At 42.7% G+C, this 22,996-nt stretch overlaps 1 protein-coding gene across 1 annotated transcript in view; it reads right to left on the minus strand.

Annotated features, from left to right (window-relative positions):
* MROH2B (maestro heat like repeat family member 2B) overlaps positions 1-22,996 on the minus strand; it is a 61,027-nt gene that overhangs the window by 2,369 nt on the left and 35,662 nt on the right. The window contains exons 24-39 of the mRNA XM_036847257.1: positions 22,914-22,993; positions 17,578-17,713; positions 17,387-17,482; positions 17,038-17,127; positions 16,595-16,715; positions 14,447-14,544; positions 11,493-11,645; positions 9,182-9,339; positions 8,515-8,641; positions 7,853-8,040; positions 6,655-6,795; positions 6,139-6,253; positions 5,358-5,504; positions 4,924-5,106; positions 800-955; positions 328-462 (exon numbers count right to left, since the gene is read on the minus strand). Of these exons, the coding sequence (XP_036703152.1) occupies positions 328-462; positions 800-955; positions 4,924-5,106; positions 5,358-5,504; positions 6,139-6,253; positions 6,655-6,795; positions 7,853-8,040; positions 8,515-8,641; positions 9,182-9,339; positions 11,493-11,645; positions 14,447-14,544; positions 16,595-16,715; positions 17,038-17,127; positions 17,387-17,482; positions 17,578-17,713; positions 22,914-22,993 (2,124 nt within the window). The remainder of the gene's footprint in view (positions 1-327; positions 463-799; positions 956-4,923; positions 5,107-5,357; positions 5,505-6,138; positions 6,254-6,654; positions 6,796-7,852; positions 8,041-8,514; positions 8,642-9,181; positions 9,340-11,492; positions 11,646-14,446; positions 14,545-16,594; positions 16,716-17,037; positions 17,128-17,386; positions 17,483-17,577; positions 17,714-22,913; positions 22,994-22,996) is intronic.

The following is a 22,996-nucleotide window of genomic DNA, read 5'->3' on the forward strand; positions in this document are numbered from 1 at the left end:
AGGGACATCTAAAGGAGTGAGCACGCATACAGCCATTAATTGTTCTGTTGGAAGGTGTGTTACGGCCAGTTCATTCTAAATTTAATCAGGGTGGCACTGGGGCTTATAGGGCTAATCAACAGATGAGTTTTAGGAATCGAGGACAGATCCCAGTTGGGACTTGGGGACAGAGCAGAAGGTGATGCGACAAGATACCCAGAATCACTGCTGTCCTTCCCAGATGGTTCTGGCTCTGGCTGGGATTCCTTGCTATGCTGTTTGCCTTCTGGGATTTGCCTGGACTCTTGGCCTGCATTTTTTTGGAAGCAGCACCTCCTGCACACTCACCAGCTTTGCACAGAATTGCCTGTAGAAATCCCTGGCCCTTGGGAGATCCTGACCATCAGGGAGATGATCTAATACCCCACAGAGTTCCTGGAGGCCCAGAAAAGGAATGCAGATGATCAGGACATCACGGCAAGCCTGAAAAACAGAGTTTCCTGCATCACAGTCCGTAATGCTGGCTCCCCTTCCAGAAGGGAAGACACACTGACTGGTTGTGTGTGGGGAAAGGAGCAGTAAAAGTCAGTGATGTGAGGGCTTTACAGTCAGTGCTGCCACCTTCCCAGTTTCAAAGATGGAAGCACAAGCTCGGGAAGCGATGGCAAAAAAGCACCCAGGATGGGAAAATTGGTTTTCAGGTTCGTTTGAGAGTGGTGCCTTCAGACCTGGCTTCCGGTCCGGCTAGACCAGGCTTCCTGGCACCCTCTCGGCCGTGGGGAGAGGAGGAGGTGCAGGTGTCTGTGCAAGGGCCACTTACAGTTCTGATCTTGGGATTGGGATCCCAGAGGTGGAGAAGGAATGAAATTAGGCTCTTTTTAATTTCTTCAGCAAAAAAAATCTTCCACCTTCTTCCTGTTAGGGATGCCAGATTCTCAAATAAGAGGACGGCCGTCAGCCTCACATCATCCTGCTCCTGTGGTGACAGATGCGTGTTGTGGGTGAGTCCTCCACGCAGGCCGTTCCCAGCTGGTACCCCTACCCCACCCGCCCTTTCCCACTTCCGTGAAGGCAGGCTGGGGCCCTGGCGCACCTTTGGCATAGCCCCTGGGTGTCCCAAGGATGCCTTTCGTTTCCCAGCAGCTCTCTACCCACACGGCATGAATTTAGAGCTGGAGACTTGGTTTCTGACTCTGAGGAGCTAATGGGGAAATGTGACCACAGGAATAATAAACAGCGAGTGCTGGCAGCAGAAGGCCGGGGAGGGTTCTTGTTTATTCTGTATTTTGTACAAATTAGCCTGATTGCGTCATTAGCCTGGAGTTATGGGGCCTCTGATCTAAATTGCCCAAGGGCTAGGACTCTTCTCCAAGATCCCAAATACTTTGCAGAGGGATTACAGGAAGCTCAGAAATTTGGGCCTTGTGTCTCAGAGAGAGAAGATAAACAAACAAGTGCTTAGCCCTACTCTTGTATGTGAAGTCATGGAACTGCCTTGCTTGTCGTCCAGGAGGGTGGGCAGTGCTTTTTAGTAAAAGATGAAGGATGTATGCGATCTGAAGAGAAACCAGAGTATGGCAGTGCTTTTTAGAGCCAAAGGGTAAGGTGGTGGAGAAAGATGGCCTTCTATTATCTCAGACACTTTGTTGGTATGGTTCAGAGTTCTGGTGAATTTTCTGGAAGTGTTCTTTTTTTTGGGGGGGTATCTAGAAAACTAGTTTAAAATACCCATAGAAAGGCAGAGGGATGAGGGGAAAAGCCATTCTGAGTAGCAGAATATTATTTATTTTATTTATGTATTTAAAAAATAAAAAAAAAAATTTTTGGCTGTGCCTCGTGTCATGCAGGATCTTAGTTCTCTGACCAGGGATCGAACCCATGCCCACTGCAGTGGAAGCACAGAGCCCTAAGCACTGGACCACCAAGGAATTCCCCAGAATATTATTTAGGTTAGCAACAAACAAGGGCCAATTAAAAAGCACTCCTATGCATATGAGAGGGAGAAGATACAGGAGTTTATTTTGATGGCAAAATAAAATGTGTGAGAAGTGGGCACATACACAAAAATGCCATGAAAAAGGAAGTTAACAAAGATCTTCCATAAAAAAATCAAGATGGCTTGTTAGGAAAAGGCTAGAAAAGTTAATTGAATAACATGAGATGTGACCTCATAGAAGGGAAATGTAAATGTAGAAATGTTCTTTAAATGTACTAGGAGTAAGGTCAAGGTATATTTTTAAAAGATCTCTTTTTCGAAAAAGAAAGCAAACCAGTAACAAAGTATCTAAAAGGTAGAGAGGTATTTACTTAAAAGAGTCCTCTGAATTTTCTAAAATCAAAGACCTAATGATAGGTCAAGCGAGAATCAACCAGTTGGGATGATGAAAAAACAGAAAAGAGAAGGGGTAAAGTGTTTTGGGTGCTGGGAGAGATATTAAAGTTTTACTCAGGTGCCAGCGTGGGAAATAGCAGTGAGCAGGTCCTGGAGCATGAGACAGCAGCCATATTTTCTGTTCTACCACTTTTTCAAAGTGTAGCCATATTTTTAGATTTTCAAGAAATTACTTAAATATTGAAGAGAAGAAAGGGAAAACTTAGAGATTACAGAATTGTATGCTTAATCTACAGAAAAATATAGGGGCAAAGTATCATAGTTGAATATATTTGCAGAAAGAGAGCGTTATAGGACTGTAAATAGCATGTCATGACTAAGACTCAATTTTTGTCAAACTTTACGTTTATGCAAATGTGATGAAATTGATACCTATTAGGAATGCGAAAGGTCTAACCTAACAACCAGATAGACTTTAGCTTTTTTTTTTTTTTCTTATGCATTAAGACTGAGAAATATTCTCTTGACCACAAAACTCGTAGACGGACTTGTGATTATTGGAGGCTCGGATCCAAGAGAGTTACTATCATTGGATCAACAACAGTCCAGGGAAACCTAACAGGTGGGGCTCTGTAGGGCTGACTTTAGCCCTTTGTTGTTAAAGATTGTCATCAGTTACCTGTGTAATGAAAAAAAGAACATCTTCATTATTTTACAGAAGATACTAAATTGAGTGAGAGCCCAGTAAGTATCTTTGGGGACAAGATGAGAATTAAAAGTAAATATTGGTACACTGGAGAAAATAGTTGGAAACCAGCAGAAAGCTGCTCTCTAAGGCCAGGTTTAGGCTAGTACACAAACAAGAGAAACTGAAAAATACAACACTGGAGGACGATTGACTGAGGGCATGTGTTGCAGACTGCAGTCTGGAGGTGGGTGTGGTTAATAAATTGCTAAAGAGTCAGGAAGAAAGGGCAAGATTAAAAAAATTTGGAGTGAATAAATAGGAAAAGATTGGATTTGAGAGGCAATTTTTCTTTAGATTCTATTCAATACTTCTCAGGTCTCATTTAGGGATACAACACAGTCACTGGCTTGTAAAATATTTAAGGAGCTGAAAAATTAGGTTTATGGTAAATAATGAAGGAAATAAGGACTTTTCAGTCTGGAGACTATCAGGTGAAAAGGTAATTTAATAAAGCCTTAATGTTTAAGAAGGATGCATTGGAGGAGGCAGCCAGAAATTTCCATCTCCTCTGACCACATAACAGGAGCAGGCAGGTTTAGATCACAAAAAATCGGTTTAAGTTAGACGTGAAATAGATTTTTACATTGATGTCGGTGAATAAACCAAAATGAAATAATAAAATCTGGTTTCCCAGAAGGTATAAAGAAAAATGACCTTCCTTTGCCTAGGATTGTTGTTGACTGATCTCTTTTGAAATGAGGGCTATAAACCATGTCAGGGGTTGACAAAATTTTTCCATAAAAGGCCAAACAGTGAATAATTTAGACTTTGCGGGCCACACGGTTTCTGTAACAACTAATCAGCTCTGCGGGATGAAGGTGAAAGCTGCCATAGATAATATGTAACCAATGAGCATGGCTGTGTGCCAATAACACTTCATTTACAAAAACATGCTCCGGATCGAATTTGGGATGAGCCATGGGGCAGTTTACTGACTCCTGGATGAAATGAACCGCACAAGCATTTTGAGTCTTTGAAATCTTGCACGTGGAAAAGGTATTGTTGGAGGCAATAACATCTAGCCCTGTAGGGAGTACTGTCGTAAGCTGTGTGCCCCCAACAGCAGACTTTGTTTTTCTTTTTTTTTGAATTTTTGAACTTTATTTATTTTTTATACAGCAGCTTCTTATTAGTTCTCTATTTTATACATATTAGTGTATATATGTCCATCCCAATCTCCCAGTTCATCCCCCCCACCCCCTGTTTCCCCCCTTGGTGTCCATACGTTTGTTCTCTACATCTGTGTCTCTATTTGTACCCTGCAAACCGGTTCCTCCCAACAGCAGACTTTGAGATCAGGATTTAGGTGTAAGTCACTTATCTGGGAGGTGGGCCCAGGAAGCATGATAGGCAAGAGAGGAAAGCTACGAAAGGGAACATTAGTGAGTGTGGTACCCTTATGGGCAGGTGGAGCACCGTCCTTCTGAGGGGTGAGGAAGCCAGGGAGTTTATCTACAAACTCTCTCTTCTTGTTGTTTGAGGGTCCTTTCCCAACACATCCGGCCCACCTTGCTCAAACCAATCATGATTCCTGGGCCAGAGAATACCCTCAGGCAGACACACAGGAAGCCAACAGGCTGCACAGGAATCGAACAGGTGACTTCTGGGGCAGGTGATCTCCAGGGCAGGTGATCTCTAGGGCAGGTGATCTCTAGGGCAGGTGACCTCTGGGGCAGGTGACCTCTGGGGCAGGTGATCTGTGGGACAGGTGATCCCTGGGACAGGTGACCTCTGGGGCAGGTGATCTCTAGGGCAGGCCAAGGCATGCAAATGGACACCAAACTGGTCTGCTACAAGCACTACCTGAACCTCTTTCTGTTCACTCACTTCTGGGGAGGGAAGATTCCTGAACAGGCTCACTTACGTCTTCAAAGAAGGTTCTTGTTTGCAGCACTATTTCTTTGAAGTAGAAGCTTACATCTCGGTCTGTGAGCAGCTCCAGGATCTTTTTTAGAGCCTTCAAGCTTTCACAGACGACCTCGGTGCGGGCCAGGTGATAGAGGCCTCTGACGACAGATTCTAACATTATCTGCTTGTGCTTCTTTACCTATTTTGAAATAAGGTCTCTTAATCTCGAAAATTGTTCTATGTGTATCTGGAATAGGGTAGGAGACCCCAGACAAGGGGATTGACATTCTTATAGGGTCACGTGTCCTTCAACCCAAGAGCCACCACTTCAGCAACTTATTTGGATTTTCACTTAATTTCTATGCAACCACAGGGTGTGGGTTAGTAAATAATTATTTTAAAACTCTACTTAGATGAACTATTTTGTGTCCCCCCCCAAACTCCTTTTACCTTGTGAGGGGCTCCAGAAGCGGTATTGCCGAGCCCTTGGATGGCCATTTGCCTCAGAATGGCGTTGGAGTCCCAGGCACTCTGACCCATCAAGATCAGCACATCCCATAGATTCCCGTGTTTCCAAAGGAGTGGCTCCTTCATGAGCTGAAAATGAAACACTCCTCCCCTTTAGTTCAGGGAAGGGCCTCCCTTCAGGAGAGTTCCAAAGGCATTATAGCTGTGATTAAAGAGTAGGGCCTCAGCTGCTTGTGGGGCAGAGGAGGGAGCCCTTGGGTGAATTCAAATGTCTGGCAGGAACTAAGCTCTAGAAGTGAGCGCCCCACAGGTCAAGGTTATGTGGTGATGAGAACCAAAATACCTAGTTAAGAAGGTATTTCTAATCTAAATGGAAACATGGAGCAGGGAAAACAGGAGTTACTGACAATTTCCTTCTTTGCATTGGCTGGGTCAGCCTTTATCCCAGAGTTTGAAAGGACCATAATATATTTGTTGGTTGCATTTTGTTTTGTCCCTTCCAGGTTGATTCTCTACCCTTCTCTGTCTTGGGAGTTGATGTCTGCAGACCAGAGGGCAGGAAGAGGATGAGGCTGGGTTCTTTTTCCTCTCTCTTTCTCCCTCTCTCTGCTCAGGTACTGTGTCTCTGGCAATAGCTGGATCTCTCCATTTCCAGAGATCCCAGAGAAGGTCCCTCTTCCATGGCTCAAATTCCCACTGAACTCCTGAGAGAAATACCCGACTGGGACCCAACGAGCCTGCTGGGATGGCTGTGTTCCCTTGCCTCAGAGAAGAAAGCTGCGCCCGTTATCCGGTAGTTCTCCGAGGAGGAGGTCAGGGATGGGAAGAGTTGTTCCGTGATGTCCAGTATGACTCTGTGTTGCCACACTGCCATGCTCCTAGAAAACCAAGGCTCCCATTGTAGCAGAGACTTTTTTCTTTCTAAACAGTGGAAGACACTTTAGTCTATTTCTCTATCAGGAAAATAAATTATCCAAAAAGGAATGTTAAAAAGGAAAGAGCACCAAGGCTTAACTTTAGAATAGCCTATCCAAGTGCCCGACTGAAGTGTAGTTTGCCTAAAACTGTTCATTGTATCACTATTTTTTGCGGGGTTGGTGAGTTTGGGGCTGATCCTACTGTCTCTTCCCAACCCTTTTGCTCTTTCTTCCCTGTTTTTTTCTCCTGGACTATAAGTCCTTACTGAATCAGTTGCTCTCAGTGAAGTTGCCTGCATTGCATTTTTACTTTGTTTTCAGTTTTTTCCTTCGTATCCAGTTCTGGAATATCTGCACATTACCTGGCCAGTGCACAGACTCCTATGTGGTGCCTACTGGGACTGCTGAGGAGGGTCCACATGTTGTCCCCCTCGTCAGATTCTTTGGCCAGCCCTTCTTTCATGGCCTGGGCCTGCACACACTTCAGAGTTGTAATCGAGAGCCTGAAGGAGACAGTTGGCATCACAAAAGTAAGTCAATGCCATGCAAGGAATTGTGAATCCCCAAGTCCTTAATAAAGATCATCAAACTGTCTGTATTCTGTATTTTCACTTATTATATCTTGGGGCCCTATATTGATATGTGTGGATCTGGTTACTTGTAACCACTGTATTCTACAGAATAAATATAGCACATTGTGTTTCTTTTAAAAAAAAATGTTCCCTACAATGCTCCCTCACTCCTGGATGAATGGAGGTTGTTTCACTGGTTCTAAAACAAAACAGCACCTTGGAAATCAGGATGCCTCTCGCAGTGGATAGTGCGTTGCAATTGTTGGCCAGACGGTAGTTGCGATGCAGTTGCTATTGCCTGTGTATACAGTGCGTGTACATGCATGGATTTAGGTATGGCTCTTTGAGCTGTGGGCATTTTAGTAAAGTTACATGTATTATTGGAACTATGTGTGCTGAGCCTAACTGCTACTAAAAATGTCTTTAAAAAGGTTGATTTGACGTCGGAACAAAAAGTTAATGCAAAAGAACAGGAAAGCAGAGCAGTGTGATAAAGGATAAAAATCTATACCTAATAATCCTCAAAGAGCTTTTTGGATCAATATAAAATGCAAATTTAATAGTATGAGAAAGCACTGATTCATGACTTAATTGGGACTCTTTTTTTTTTTTTTTCCTTTCTCAATGTTACGCGAAATAATGTTGCTTCCTTCAACTGGAGAAGTCTTAGATTTGAGGAAATGTGGTATTTATTTTTATTTTATATTCTTTCCTCGGTGGCCTTGAAAATCACAGAATTCCAACTTTCCTTGAAAGGTCTCAATGAAAGAAAACAAAGGAAGTGGATTGGGCCCTCTAGGGAAGAGGACATAACTGCTTATTCGTTATATGACCGTTCTGGGCAACTCTGCCGGGTACCCAGGGAAGAAGAGCTACGAGGCTCAAGGATGCAGGGGCCTTGTCTCTTCACGGGTAGCTGAGGCCATGCCGGCCCCTCCTGGCGTCTGGGGTCAGGACTCTGGAAGCCCCTCTCCGCCTGGCTGTTCACCTGCAGGGGTCTGCGATCTGCTGCCGCTCCCCCTGCTGCATCACCCGCCGGCGGCGGTTTAGGGTCGAAGGGGGCATCTTCTGGCCCAGTGTGCAGCTGACCAGCTTCAGGAAAAGGGCGAACAGCTTTGGGTACAGGCCTGCGACAGGGGTGCCTGTCGACACCACTTCATAAATTGCACAGGCCACCTGAGGGGAGAAAGGACCCTGTGGTCAGGCAGGGCTGATCTTCCAGTTTGTTTTCTCTACAAAGGATTGCTTTCCAGGTTGACCACACTTGTGGTAAAAGCACATAGAAAAGGGAGGGTTTATTTGTCTGAAAACTTCTTAACTCCTGCTGTGTTTCTCTCTCAGGGCTGCCATGTGGGGCGACTCCAAACTCCAGGGGGCACCAGTATTGGGGTCTTTCAATAATGAGTAGATATCTTGAAGACTAATTTGGAAATACAGAGACACAGAATTTTCTTTGGGCTGATGAGAAATTTGCTTCTAAACATGATCAGCTGCAGACAAAATCACTGCCATATTTGTCCAAAATAAACTGGAATTGATTTAAAACCAGGGTATGAGAGGGGGAGAAGTGTGATTAATGCTACATCACCCAGTGCCAGGTGGGATGGAGTGGGACAGCATCCCGGGCGGGTGGCAGGTTGTCCAACTCACGGAGATCGCCTCTGTCCCTGCGAGGTCATCTTCTAACTCATTCTCCAGTTTGTCTATTAAGGCTCGCAGGAGTTTGCCACTGGAGGCTGGGTTCTCAGCCAGGGCCTTCCACAGTGTCTTTGTGTCCCTAGGGAAGCACGGCAGGAAGCCGATAAGGCTCTACTCCTTGGGATGTGAGCTTTTTCATCTGATCCACTCTAAAACCACATTATGACTAATCACAGTTGCAAGGATGGATGGACATGCCAACATGCCTGGGGATAATAAGGATGTTTTGTTTAACAATCTAGCATTCTGGCCTTGGGTTGCTGAGGTTTGTTAATGTCCATCAAGACAGAAACCTCTCATATAGATTCATTTTAGGCAACCAGAAAGGGGAGAAGTGCTCACTTTCTAATACTTATTCCTATTAAATAAACACACGCACACACACGCACACACACACACACACACACACACATCTAAAACTCTCATCATCCAATGAGGACATATATTTGAGAAATACTTGGAAAACCATTACCTGTGATTCAAACACCATTTTTGAAATTATTCAGGTGAAGTGTTTTCAACTTTTGTTTGCTATCTTTCTCTCAAAGCACAGATTCTTCCCCAATACCTTACAGAGTGGCCTTCCCTAGGAAAAGGGACCAGCTCAGTTAGAATCTACCTGTCAAAGGGCAGAGGCTTCTGTAAAAGGTTGGCAACAACTCCATCCACGTGAAAGCTGGCTATTTGGGAGATGGCTTCCAGCATAAACTGAAAACTTTCCTCCTTTTGTCTGAGGACCGGCATGTGATGGTAAATTATGCCCAAGATCTCCAACAGCTAAAAAGAAAAAGCCAAATCAAACACTCAGTTGCCATTTTCCCTCTACATGGATGGCTTAGGTCATGTACGGTCAGCATATTGTGGGTGGTGGTTGATGAATTAGAAATAATGTTAAAAAAGTAATTGATTCTACACATGGTCTATCTCTTGCTCAGGACGATTATCGATAAATTGGGCATTTATTCTTAAATCAATTTAGCAAACATTTAGCGAAAGGCTGCATTATGCCAGGTGCTGTGTTGGGCACTGTGGGGCATTTACCAGGGATGAATAAGATGTAGCCCTTTCTCAAAAGGAATGGGTGGTCTCATAAAGGACATCGGCCATATACCCAAGGGCTGTCCACAAGGCTCTGTATGGCAAATGGTGTACAAGAGGTGTACAGGACTGACAGGGGAATCCAGAAGTAACTGAGGTCACTGTAGAGGGACATCTGGTCTGGGTCTCAAAGGATATATAGCAATTCCAAAAGGCAAGGTGCAGATGGTGGGGAAGGTCATCCTCATCAGAAGGAAGAGCACAGGTAAAGATGTAAAGTCAGACGCCATGAGAATAGAGCACAGAGGGTTTAGAGAGCAGTGAAACTAATCTGTATGATACTACAGTGGTGAACATGTGTCATTATACATTTGTCAACACCAAGACTAAACCCTAACGTAAACTAAGGCTTTTGGGTGGTTATATGATGTGTCAATGTGCGTTCATCGATTGTAGCAAACGTACCACTGTGATGTGGGATGTGGGTAGTGTGGAGACAGGAGGTATACGGGAACTCTGTACCTTCAGCTCCATTTTGCTGTGAACATGATGGCTGCAAAAACATAAAATCTATATAGAAAAATGGCATGAGAGCATGGTAGAGGCAAATGTGGAAAAGGTTTATGGAATAGGAGAATGGTCCAGTTTGGAGCCAAGAAAGAACGAAGGTGATAAAAGGAAAATAACTTGATAGCAAAGATGAAGCCAGATGCTAAAGGGCATTGAGGGCCACCTTTCTGAGTTTGGGTGTTAATCTGTGTGCAGTAGGGAATGATATTACACATCTGGCTTTTGACATGGATAAGGGCATGTTTCCATGCTAAAGAACCTTTGCTTCCAGTGGAAATTCTTCCCGTTTACTTTGGATAGACACTTTTAGGTAAATATAATATTTTCTCAGAATTATAATTCCTTAATCATAAATATCCTGCAAACATGAATACCACACAGTCCCATTTCAATGATTCTTGGAGAGGATTTAGGTCCCTATTGTAAGCCTTTACTTAGTGTGTGAACAACTTCCCCTTTTATGCTAAACACAAAAATACATGGACATTCCAAATTTATTAACCTTTGATTCTCTCATGACTGGCCCAGGGCCTGCCACATAGTATGTACTCAATGAATGATTTTGAAAAAAGCTGATTGGACAGTAATTAGCACAGAGGTCATTTCTAAAAGTCATGCTTTGGAAAAATTTTAAATTTAGGGTGGTTGATTCTGGGCTATGGGGACCATAACTTCCTCCTCCTGTTCCCCTTGGAAAGGCTTTATTGAGTTAAAGATTCTTTTCCTCCTCAATCTCTGAATTGCTGGTATTCTGTTTCTGACTTTAAGAGAGAGAGTAGAGTATCTCCATGTGGAGCTCTTAACCAGGCTTCCTGAATTTAAATCCTGTTCTCTCTGCTTAACTTCCCAGTTGGGAGGAAGGACTGAGACTTTTCTTTCAGTCAATTCCCCAATGACAGCTTTCTTTACCAGAAAATACCTAGGGGGTGTGCAAGAGCAGCTCGCAGAGTGGCAGTGGGATTAGAAAACTCTCTTGGCCCTCAGTGGCCGTCTTACAGGCATTCGTTCACAAGGTCACGCTCATCTTGCAGACCTCACAACCCAGTTTTCCATGACCCACATGCCTCTGACCAGAGAGTGGCAGTCTGTAAAGTTCTTATCAGCACAGACTAGAGAAGCAGTTGAGTCAGGCTAGACAGGCACTGAGTGTGGGCCTGGCTGTCCACACGCAGCTTGGGTCTCTGTTGAGGCCTCTTGAGGCCGTGCGCACTCCCGCCTGTGGCCCATCAGAGGACCAGCTGCGAAGTGGCCACCTACTTCTGGTATTGGCATTTCAGAAGCGTTAGAATTCTGCTCAGTTGTCAGATTGGCTCTTGGTTCACCTGATCTTCTAAAGCAGCTCCCTGCTCCTTCAGGGCAGCGATCATCCAGACGCCACATGCCTTTGTACACGTGGGGTTGAGGCTCTCCAGACCATCCAGGGTTTCCCCCAGGAACATGAGCATTTCTTCACTTGGGATGAGTCTACTGACGACCTGAGAATGAACCCGGAAAGACTCATGTCATCAACCACCTCACTTCGTATCTGGACACCTATTCTTTGTTTTAGGATATTAGAAACCACTGGGCTTTCCAAAAAGTTAGCATATGACCGGGGCCACAGAAACCAGAGAGAATACTAAAATAGGACATAGACATGACCTGTCAACTTTAAGTAAACTTTCCTTGAAGTTATCTCTTGATCATTTCATTATTTATTAAATTCCAGGCCTGCCAAGGCAATTTCCTCTCCAAACCTGAAGTTACATCATACCCCATAAAGGAAAAATAATGCATACTGTTTATATGCCATTTTATATGTTGTAAAGTACTTTCACATACATTTCATGTATCATAGAAATAAGTCTTGTGTCTGCCAAAGAATAGCTAGGCTTGAAAATTCAGGAAATCTATCACCGTGTACTAAGTGCTGTGCTAAATACCCGGTGCCTCACAGTATCCATACAGAGGGTGAATTATTATTTTTTTTAACATCTTTATTGGAGTATAATTGCTTTACAATGCTGTGTTTCTGCTGTATAACAAAGTGAATCAGCAGCTGTACATATACATATATCCCCATATCTCCTTCCTCTTGTGTCTCCCTCCCACCCTCCCTATCCCACCCCTCTAGGTGGTCACAAAGCACTGAGTTGATCTCCCTGTGCTATGCAGCTGCTTCCCACTAGCTATCTATTTTACGTTTGGTAGTGTATATATGTCCATGCCACTCTCTCACTTCGTCCCAGCTTACCCTTCCCCCTCCCCGTGTCCTTAAGTCCATTCTCTACGTCTGTGTCTTTATTCCTGTCCTGCCCCTAGGTTCTTCAGAACCATTTTTTTTTTTTTTTAGATTCCATATATATGTGTTAGCATATGGTATTTGTTTTTCTCTTTCTGACTTACTTCACACAGAGGGTGAATTATTATAAACGCTGTCTTTTGCTTTTGCATGTTTCAAGATCAAGAGTAGTCAATAAAAAGTGAAGAAAATAAAAACTTGGCAACTTTGGTCTCTAAACAAGAACTATACACAATGTTTGGTTGTATATGTCTCTCCGTGTGTATGAATGAAAAGGCAGGCAGGGGAGGTGAAAAGTTAGAAGTTTGAATAAAGTCCAGGAGCATTATCTGGGGCTTTAGCCAAGAAAGATGGTCATGATTATGAGTTTGTGGGTATGAAAACATTCCTATTCACAACCGACTTCCTTCAGTATTAAATGGCCCGATGATGTTTGGTAGAACCATCTTTGAGAGGAAATGAGTTCCTTTTCACGAGTAGTTGCATATCCCAGCCGGTTTCTGAGTTACCATGGCTCCAAGATCAAGGCCTAGACTCGTGCCTCTGTTCTGTATAACACGAAATGCCTGCCTGGGTCCAAGCTCAACAGTTATGTGTTTTGTTTTGTTTTTTTCATATTGGGATGGATATTGGTTTAGGAAGAAAGGGAATTCATGTTTTCGGAGCACCTCTCATGCATCAGACACTTTCTTAGGCATTTGACGTATGTTCCCTCCCTGTCCCCCACGGGCTTGTCTCCTATGTTCTCATCACCTTCTCATCCCCACTGCTGCCTCCTTAGTCCAGGCCACCTAATCTCATATGTAGATTCTTATGGTTTCCTTCAAACTAACCTCACTAGTTTCACTCTTGCCAGCCTATAGTCTAGTCTCAACATGGCAGCCCGATGACCCTTCAGAAAATATAAGTCCAATCACGTTCCTCCGCGCAGAACCACCACTAGCCCATAAGGAGCTTTTGCAAATTAGGAAGAGTGCCCTGTTCTCAAGAGAGTTCTCTGTTATTGTCACAGTGACTGAGCTTGTTGGACCCTTTACTGCCCTCTGTGGATAACTGCCATAATACACATATAAACCTATAATGTCCACGTTAGGAATGATGCTGCCTCACTCAGGGGTGCCCTTGTACATTTCACAACTGCCACATTGTACCTAGTGGTCTTGACTCTTCTGTTCAAAACCCTCTGCTGGCTTTTGATTTCAATTGGAATAAAAGCCAAGCTCTTTAACAAGTCCTGGAAGGCACTTCAATCAGCTCTGGGCTATCTCTTGGATCTCATGACCCACTTCTTTCTCCACCTCAGGGCCTTTGCACATGCTGTTTCCACTCTGCCTGGAATGTTCTTTTCTAGATGTCTCCATGGTTCTCCCTTTCAGAGGGGTCTTCCTAGGGGATCACCCCTCCCATACTCTTTATTCCCTTCCTTGATTTTATTTTTCTCAATTGTCACTACCTGACATCATATTTATCTGGCTGCTCCATCTATAGGATGCAAGCTCAATGAGGGCAGGCGTTTCTATCCTTAGAGCCTAGAAAAAAGTGTGGCATGTGGTAGGTGCACAGGGCATATTAGGCGAATGAATAAATGAATGACTTGATCGACCAGGCCTCACAACAGCTCCGAGAGGGAGGTTATGCATTTTTTTTTTTTAAGATGAGGAGACTGATCACCCAGCGCACACACTTCAAGCAGTGCACACAGAGTGCGTCTGATCGACCCCAAAGTCCTGTTCCTTCCATTTCACCCCACTGCCTCCCTCACCCTGGAGAGGGCCACTTGCTTCCCCAGGTTTCCCAGGGTATGAAATGATCAGTAGCAGGTGTTGCCTGTGCACATGGACCCGGAGTTAATAAGTGAGTGGACAAAGGTCTTTCATTCAGCTAGAATGGCTAGGCTGTTGCCCTCCTGGGTAGCGGGGTGTACACGGCTGACTCATTTGGAAATCAACCCGGAATCATCCTTACATCCCTTGGCCAGTCCTCCATATCTATTACCTTTGCTATTTTGGAGGAAATCTTGATCTGGACCTGCACATCATCACATTGCAGCCCTTCCTGCAAATCCTGTAGTCTTTCCACTTCCAGGCGAATGCCTACAATCAACAAAGGGCAACATAGGAGTTCAAAGAGCTGATAGGGGTTGAAGAGGCTGTCTGTATTTTGATGTGACACTAATTCAGCTGTTGGATGCCTTTAACAAACCCACTAAAGCCTGTCTGATTAGATGGTGAGCATAAGAGCAAACACTGATTGAGTAGTTTCTGCATGCCAGCAGCATGCTAAATACTCCACACGTAATGATCTCATTGCTCCTAAAAATGATCTGAGGTTATTTGCAGTTGAGAAAGCTGAGGCAGAGAGGTGTAAAGCCATTTGGCCAGATCACGCAGTTAGTAAAGATAGGAGAGCTGGAACCTGAACCCTGGTCTGACACCAATGCCCAGGCTCTCACTCCTCTGCTATACTGCTGTCTCTGTTGGAGTTCCGTTCTGCACTGAGCCACTTTGGAGGAAATGGTAAGGCAACCATTGTAATAGGAACATCAGCAACTGTGTAAGTGACTGTTGGTATCAATTTGTAAATGCAGACCTAAACGCTAGTGATATTCTGATTGTTGTTTGAATGGAGTATAGTAATTGTGGAAACTCACACCTGAACCACTCTGGAAGGCAGCCTAGCCAATGGGAAGACGACCTGGGCTCAAAGTCCAGCTCCACTGCTTTCAATTGTCCAAGCAACTGGTACATTTCTTAACCTCAGATCCCTCATCTGCTTTAACAACTGACTGAAAAACATCCATGAGTATTAAATGGGTGTTTCATTTAGTATCACACTAGTTACTTGTATCTAGTAAAAAAATAATCATCGTTTTTCTCTCTCTCTACCATATTTATTTGGTCAACCAAGAAAAAGAGTTAACGTGAATAATGAAGTATGGGATTTCTTGTTAACAAAGAATATTTAAGGACCTGAACTTTGCATGTTTCAGGAAAATAAAGGACACTAAAGGGAGAATAGGTAGAACAATAATAGAATTCTAATTCCTTTCTTCCTATGAGGTCCCTCTCTGGCACATTTCTTCTCTTATTAAAATGGTCCTTTAGTTCTCACTTCCTTAATTCATTTTTTCCCCCCCTGGCTTTGGTAAAAGCGTATACCCTTCATGAATTATCTTCCCATATCCCAAGGGACTGTCCTTTGACTGTCCCATATCCCAAGAGACCTATTCGGGCTCTGTTGAATAGTTTGTCCTTTTTGACTGACTCTACCCTCTGCCCCCAACCAAATCCCACCTTTTGGCTCAAAAGCTTTTGCACAGCAAATCTCACATACTTTTCTTATGCGAATCTTAGAATTATAATATCTCTGTGCTTCCAGCATCAGAACAGTGCCTGACACATGAAAAGTCACTCAAGAAATGTTTACCGAGTACCTAAGAGAATGAAGAGCCGAGCGTGGGCATGAGCTGCAGTCAACCTGGCTGAGTGTTCCTGGCTGCACCTGGTCTGCAGAGAACTGTGCATACGATGCAGGGCCCACCTCGGCAAAACACCTGCTGATTTCACCTGGATTTAATCAGGAAGCCCTGAGTGTTGGTTTCAGCCTGAGACTGATGTTTTAAAATTCCTTATATTTCCTGACATTGACAGTTATTCACATGTCCTGGCAGAGCAGACAGAGGTCCTGCTATGCAAGCTGGAAAAACCTCCACAAAGTTATCTCTCTTAGAAAACTCTGAAAGGCACTTTAGCACCATAATAATAGTGCAATTTCCTCTGGAAGAAAGCTGTGTGATAGAGAAAGCTTTGCTAATATGCCCAGTTGCTGTGTGATTTAAATCGGACTCTCTCGAAACATTTTACCTGCTTTAATGACTCTTTATCATGCTCTGGTGTTATTATCTTTATTTAAAAAAACCAGAAGGCAGAGCCACTGAGGAAAAAGGATCTAAAAGAGAGACAAATTGTGTGACATAATTAAGGTAACAGAACTCAGAGATGGCTGAACTGGGGGAGGAGAAATAGAAAGAGAGAAAGAGAGAGAGGAGGAAGGAGAGAGATATAGATGGATGAGGAGAAAAGCTGAGAACAAAAGAAAACACGTATCTTCTCTGCATCTGTGGGTTTCACATCCTTCCCTCACCTTTTATGCAGAACAGACCAATAGCCGAGCTTGCAGCCGCCTGGCGGATGGAGGGCAGGGTGTCACAGGAGTGAGGAGCCAGGAGGCCGAGGAGTGAGCCGATTTTAAAGTTCTCTGGTGCCTGCAGGACAAAGGGGGACCCCAAGGTGATGGGGTGGCTTGACGATGTCCCAGGATAGTCCCAACACTGGATATTAAGTCCCTTGTTCCTTCCGTGCAGGCCCTTGGAATAAAATGGAATCTCGGACTTTAAGGCCGTTGGTCAAGTAAGCGAGCAGGTGAGCAAAGACGCTCTGGGTTAGGACAGACCTCACTGGTGGTTCTCCGGAAAGACTCCACCTGGGACTGGAGGTCCATCCCGCATGAGTTTTGGATTCCAGCGGCCTCAGAGGTCCCCGCTGTTAGCAAGCAGTGCCATCCATCCATTGTAGGGGCTTCCTTACCTCAATATCATTTGTCAGCACTTTCGCGGTGATCTGGAAGGCTCTTTCCCTTTCCCACTCTTTTTGTGAAACAAGCCACATTCGGAGAAGCTGTTGGTCAAAAAATAAAAGTCCTTTCCTTAGTATCCTCGTATTCATTCGCTCTCGTTCTCTCGCTCTCGCTCTGCCTCCTCTGGAACAGGGTGCTGGCCTCCCCACAAACCCTTTTTACGTGGGCTGGCCCTACGTGGTGGGCTACGTGGGTCGGGCTGGACGAGTCCCTGAGACGAGGATGAGGCAGAGTTTGGAGGGTGCCTTGGAGCACCGATTAGGGACCATGGGAGTCAGTTTGAGCAGCGGCCCTACTCACGTTGAACATTTCTTGACAGTCCTCTGCTTTCGCGTTATCCCACATCATGGCCCTCAGCAGCTTCCCCAGAGCATCCATGGATCGCTCGTAGAGAAACTGAAATCAGAGTGAGTGCGAGGGTCAGGCCGAGGGGAGCAAGTTCATTCACTCTACTCCACGCTTCACTCCCCTCGGGCCTCGCCCCCTCATACATGAATGTGCTCCTTGTCCTTGTCTGTCTCGCCCTCATTTTTGAGTTTTTCCAGAGGTGGAAGGGGCAGCAGCTTCCGAATGTTCTCCTCGAGAATATTAAGATGGTCATTCAGTGAGAGCTGAGGTTTCAGTTTACTGAAACGAGAACCACGTGGAGGAGTGGATATTAGGTTGACAAACAAAACATAACCCAGTAGAATTCCCAAGAACTGCCAGTCTGAAGGGGCTGAAGGGGTCAGGTACGTTTCTGATGGGTTGGGATGTTGAGGGAGGTGGTGATGGAAGTAGAGAGAGATTGGGGACATAGAACCAGACTGTAGCGATGGGCATAGTCTACACGCTTCAGGTCTAATTTATTAGAGTGATAAACAAACCATCACTTGCTTTGCATTACTTTACCCTTTATTATATGATCTAACATTAATCTACTTATTTTCTTCAGCACTCGATTGTGTGTGCGTGGGTGTGTGTGTCATAGAGAGAGAGAGAGAGAGAGATTCTAAGTTTGGAGCAGTGAGTTTTATAAATTTCATATGTCCTCTCATGTTATATGTAGTGTCACACATACTATAGGTTCTTATAAATGCACAAGTGAATAAATGATAATGGAATCTTCCTTCTTTTCTTCCTTTCTTTCCTTCCTCTCTCTCTTTCTTTCTTTCTGACGTATACTATAGACATTATGAGGATATAAACAAACCTGGACATAACTTGGAAAAATGCAAATGTTCAATAAACATGAAAAACTCCATTTGTTATTAAATAAGTGTAAATTAAGACAATACAATACCACTTGTCAGCAACCAAATTAACAAAGAAGTTAAAAATGATGACACTGTCAGAGAAAGGTGAAATTGGTTCTCTCACTGGAGAGTAAAAGTCAGTAACAGCTGGGACAGCTCTATTGAAAGTGTTAAATGTGTTGATAGATACTGAACAATCTTCTCATCCTTACTGTCTGGCTGGCTGTTTAAAAAACTCAACTTATTGAGCTATAATTTATGCACAACCAGCTGCATCCATTAAAGTGTGCAATCAAATGAGTTTCATACTCATGGAACCACCACTATAATCAATATAGAACATTGCTATCATCCCCCAATTTTTCCTCATGCTTCTTTGCAGTTCGTCTCTTCCTCTACCCTGGCCCAAGGCAACCACTGATTTGCTTTCTGCCATTAGAGATTAGTTTGTAAGTTCTACAGGTGTCCTGTCCATGTCAGGATAGCCATTAGCAACATGTGGCTATTGAACACTTGAGTTGTGGCTGGTTTGATTTAAAATATGCTGTAATTGTAAAACACACTGGATTTTGAAGATTTAGTATGAAAATCATGTAAATTATCTTATTACTTCTTTATTTTAAATACTTGAAATAATATACTGAATATATTAGATTAAAATTAATTATTAAAATTAATTTAACTTGTTTCTTTTTACACGTTTAAAAGTGGCTACTAGAAAATTTTAAATGACATATGTAACTTGTATTATACTTTATTTCTACTTGACAATACTGTTCTGGAGGCTGGTTAATTCTTAATTTATCTTCAAGATTTATTTGCACTTTCTTTAAACTTCCCTCATCTTTGTAAACATGGCAACTTGTGCCTTCCCTTATTTTACTTCTTATCGAGTTTTAGAGAAATTATGTGAATGTGTTTCGCATTTATTTCCCCTAGTTGACTAAAACTCCTTCAGAGCAAGGCTGTATTTTGTTCAACATTGTCCTTTTAAAACCTAGCTCAGTGTCTGATACATGGATGCAGCTCAATAATATTTATTGAAACAAATTGTCAACTTTTATAATTAGAAGTTCAGAGAACACTTTTTGCACAAGGGTGTTCACCAAAGTATTACTTATAGTTTTTAAAAACAATAAATAATTAAATGTAGCAATAGGAGGTTGATTAATAATTAAATGTAACAATATGAGGCATATCTATGCACCAAGATATTAGGCAGCCATTAAAAATGATGTTTGTTACCTCAACATAATAAATGCCACATATGAAAAGCCTACAGCTAACATCATGCACAATGGTGAAAGACTGAAAACTGTTCCTCTAAGATCAGGAACAAGACAAAGATGCCACTTCTATTTAACATAATACTGGAAGTTCCAGCCAGAGCAATTAAATAAGAAAAATAAATAAAAGGCATCCAGATTGGAAAGGTGAAGTAGATTATCTCTGTTTGCAGATGACATGATCTTATACATAGACAATCCTAAAGAATCTACAAAAAATATTAAAACTAATAAGCAAATTCATCAGAGTTGCCGAATACAGGGACTTCCCTGGTGGCTCAGTGGTTAAGAATCCGCCTGCCAATGCAGGGGACACGGGTTCAAGCCCAGGTCCGGGAAGATCCCACATGCCGTGGAGCAACTAAGCCTGTGTGCCACAACTACTGAGCCTGTGCTTTAGGGCCTGAGCGCCATAACTACTGAGCCCACGTGCTGCAACTATTGAAGCCTACGTGCCTAGAGCCCATTCTCCGCAACAAGAGAAGCCACCGCAGTGAGAAACCCATACACTGCAACGAAGAATAGCCGCCGCTTGCCGCAACTAGAGAAAGAGCACGCACAGCAACAAAGACCCAACACAGCCACAAAAAAAAAAAAAAAAAATTGCAGAATACAAAATCAACACACAAAAATCAGTTGCATTTTTATACACTTAAACAATGAACCATCAAAAAAAGAAATTAACAATTCCATTTACAATAGCATCAGAAAGAATAAAATACTTAGAAATAACCAAGAAGGTGAAAGACTTGTACTCTGAAAACCACAAAATGTTGCTGAAGGAAATTAAAGAAGACACAAATAAAGAGAAAGACATTCCATGTCCTTGGATTTGAGTATTTATTATTGTTAAGATGTCCATACAAAGCAGTCTACAGATTTGATGGAATTCCTATCAGAATCCCAATGACACTTTTTGAAGAAGTAGAAAAATCCATCCTAAAACTCACATGGAATCTCAAGTGACCCCAAGTAGCCAAAACAATCTTGAAAAAGAACAAAGTTGGAGATCTCACACTTCCTGGTTTCAAAACTTATTACACAACCACAGCAATCAAACCAGTATAGTACTGGCATAAATAAACAGACATACAGACCAATGGAATACAATAGAGAGTCCAGAAATAAACTCTAGTGTATATGGTCAGATGATTTCCAACAAGGGTTCCAAGACCATTCAGAGGGGAATGATATTGGATTTGGCAATGATTTCTTGGATATGACATTAAAAGCACAGATGATGAAAGTACAAATAGACAAATGGACCTACATCAAAATTAAAAACTTCTGTGCATCAAGAACACAATTTAGAGTAAAAGACAACCTATGGAATGAGAGAAAATATTTGCAAATCATATATCTAATAAGGGGTTAATAACCTTATAGAGAATAGACAGAATATAAAATATATAAAGAACTTCTACAACTCAACAACAACAAAAAGAAAGAACCAAAAAAAAAAAAGGGACAAAGGATTGAACAGACATTTTTCCAAAGAAGATATACAAAGAGGCAATAAGGCTATGAAAAGATGCTCAAAGTCATTAATCATTAGGGAAATGCAACTCAAAGCCACAATGAGATACCACCTCACACCCATTAGGATGGCTACTGTAAAAACAAACAGAAAATAACAAAGTGATGGCAAGGACACAGAAAAATTAGAACCCTTGTGCACTGCTGGTGGGAATGTAAAATAGTGTCACTGCCAGAGAAAACAGTATGGTGGTTCCTCTAAAGATAAAAATAGGCTTGCCATATGATCCAACAGGCCTACTTATGGGTATATACCCAAAATAATTAAAAGCAGGGTCTGGAAGAAATATCTGTGCACCCATGTTCATAGCAGCATTATTTACAATAGCCAAAATGTGAAAAACACCCATCAGATGAATGTCCAACAGATGAATGGACTAACAAAATACGGTATACACATAGAATGGAATATTGTTCAGCCTTAAAAAAGGAATGAAATTCTGATTCATGCTACAACATGGATGGACCTTGAAGACATTGTTCTAAGGGAAATAAGCCAGGTATCAAAAGATAAATACTGTATGATGCCACTTACATGAGTTACCTAAAGTATAAAATTCACAGAGACAGAAAGTAGAATGGTAGTTGCCAGGGCTGGTGGAAGGAGGGAATGAAGAGTTGTTTAACGGGTACAGAGCTTCAGTTTTGCAAGATGAAAAGAGTTCTGGACATTGCTTTGCACAACAATGTAAAAGTACTTAACACACTGAACTGTACACTTAAAAATGGCTCAGATGGGGCTTCCCTGGTGGCGCAGTGGTTGAGAATCTGCCTGCTAATGCAGGGGACACAGGTTCGGGCCCTGGTCTGGGAAGATCCCACGTGCCACGGAGCAGCTAGGCCCGTGAGCCACAACTACTGAGCCTGCGCGTCTGGAGCCTGTGCTCCGCAACAAGAGAGGCCGCGATAGTGAGAGGCCCGCGCACCGCGATGAAGAGTGACCCCCGGTTGCCACAACTAGAGAAAGCCCTCGCACAGAAACGAAGACCCAACACAGACAAAAAAAAAAAAAAAAAAAAAAAAAAAAAATGGCTCAGATGATAAACATGTATATTTTACCACAATCAAAAATTAAAAAATTTAATAAAAAATGACTGATGTCTGTGAAGAGTTGGTAATAACATGGGAATATGTAAGATGAAGTGAGAAAAAAAAAACAGGATAAAAAATCATATGCAGAGTAGAATCTCAACTCTGTAACCAACATGGAGGACTAGAAATAAAGACCTGGAAATATACCAAAATGTTGATAATAAGGGGGGGGGGGGGGAAGACTGGGATGATTTTTATTATTTTAAAAAACTTTCTATAGTTTCCAAGTTTTAACATTGAACTTCTATTTCTTTTACTGCAGGGGAAAAATATTATTTTAAAAATGTGCTTAAAATTATTATCTTCTTCAGGCTTATTGCTGCTAACCAAACTAGGGTGTGATTAAGGGTTTCATATATTTCTAATGGGAAGATTAAAATTTGCCTACAGTCCAAGATAAATTATTTTTGCACAGAAATTACAGTCCTCATATATCAATAAGTCTGACTCTTATAAGCAGCTCCGCTAGTCCCTGTGAGTCAACAAATGATCAGGCTGTCAGTCAATTCTGTCACTCTGGAAAGAGAAAAAGCCCCCATTTGAAATAACCTATTGATGAACTGTGTTCATGTTTGATCGGTGCACTAGAGTCTGCACCGATCGATAAGTCAGTTGATCAGAATGAGGAGATGGGGGAGGAAATATTTTTTCAAGGAGAACAAACAAAAAATTCTCTACCTGAGGTATCTGATGGCGATTAAGGCTTTCCACCTAACAGGGCTAGCCAAGGAATCCAGGGGCTCATCCCTGATGAAGTCCTG

The sequence above is a fragment of the Balaenoptera musculus genome, chromosome 3 (genome assembly GCF_009873245.2).
Source record: "Balaenoptera musculus isolate JJ_BM4_2016_0621 chromosome 3, mBalMus1.pri.v3, whole genome shotgun sequence".
Lineage (NCBI taxonomy): Eukaryota > Metazoa > Chordata > Mammalia > Artiodactyla > Balaenopteridae > Balaenoptera > Balaenoptera musculus.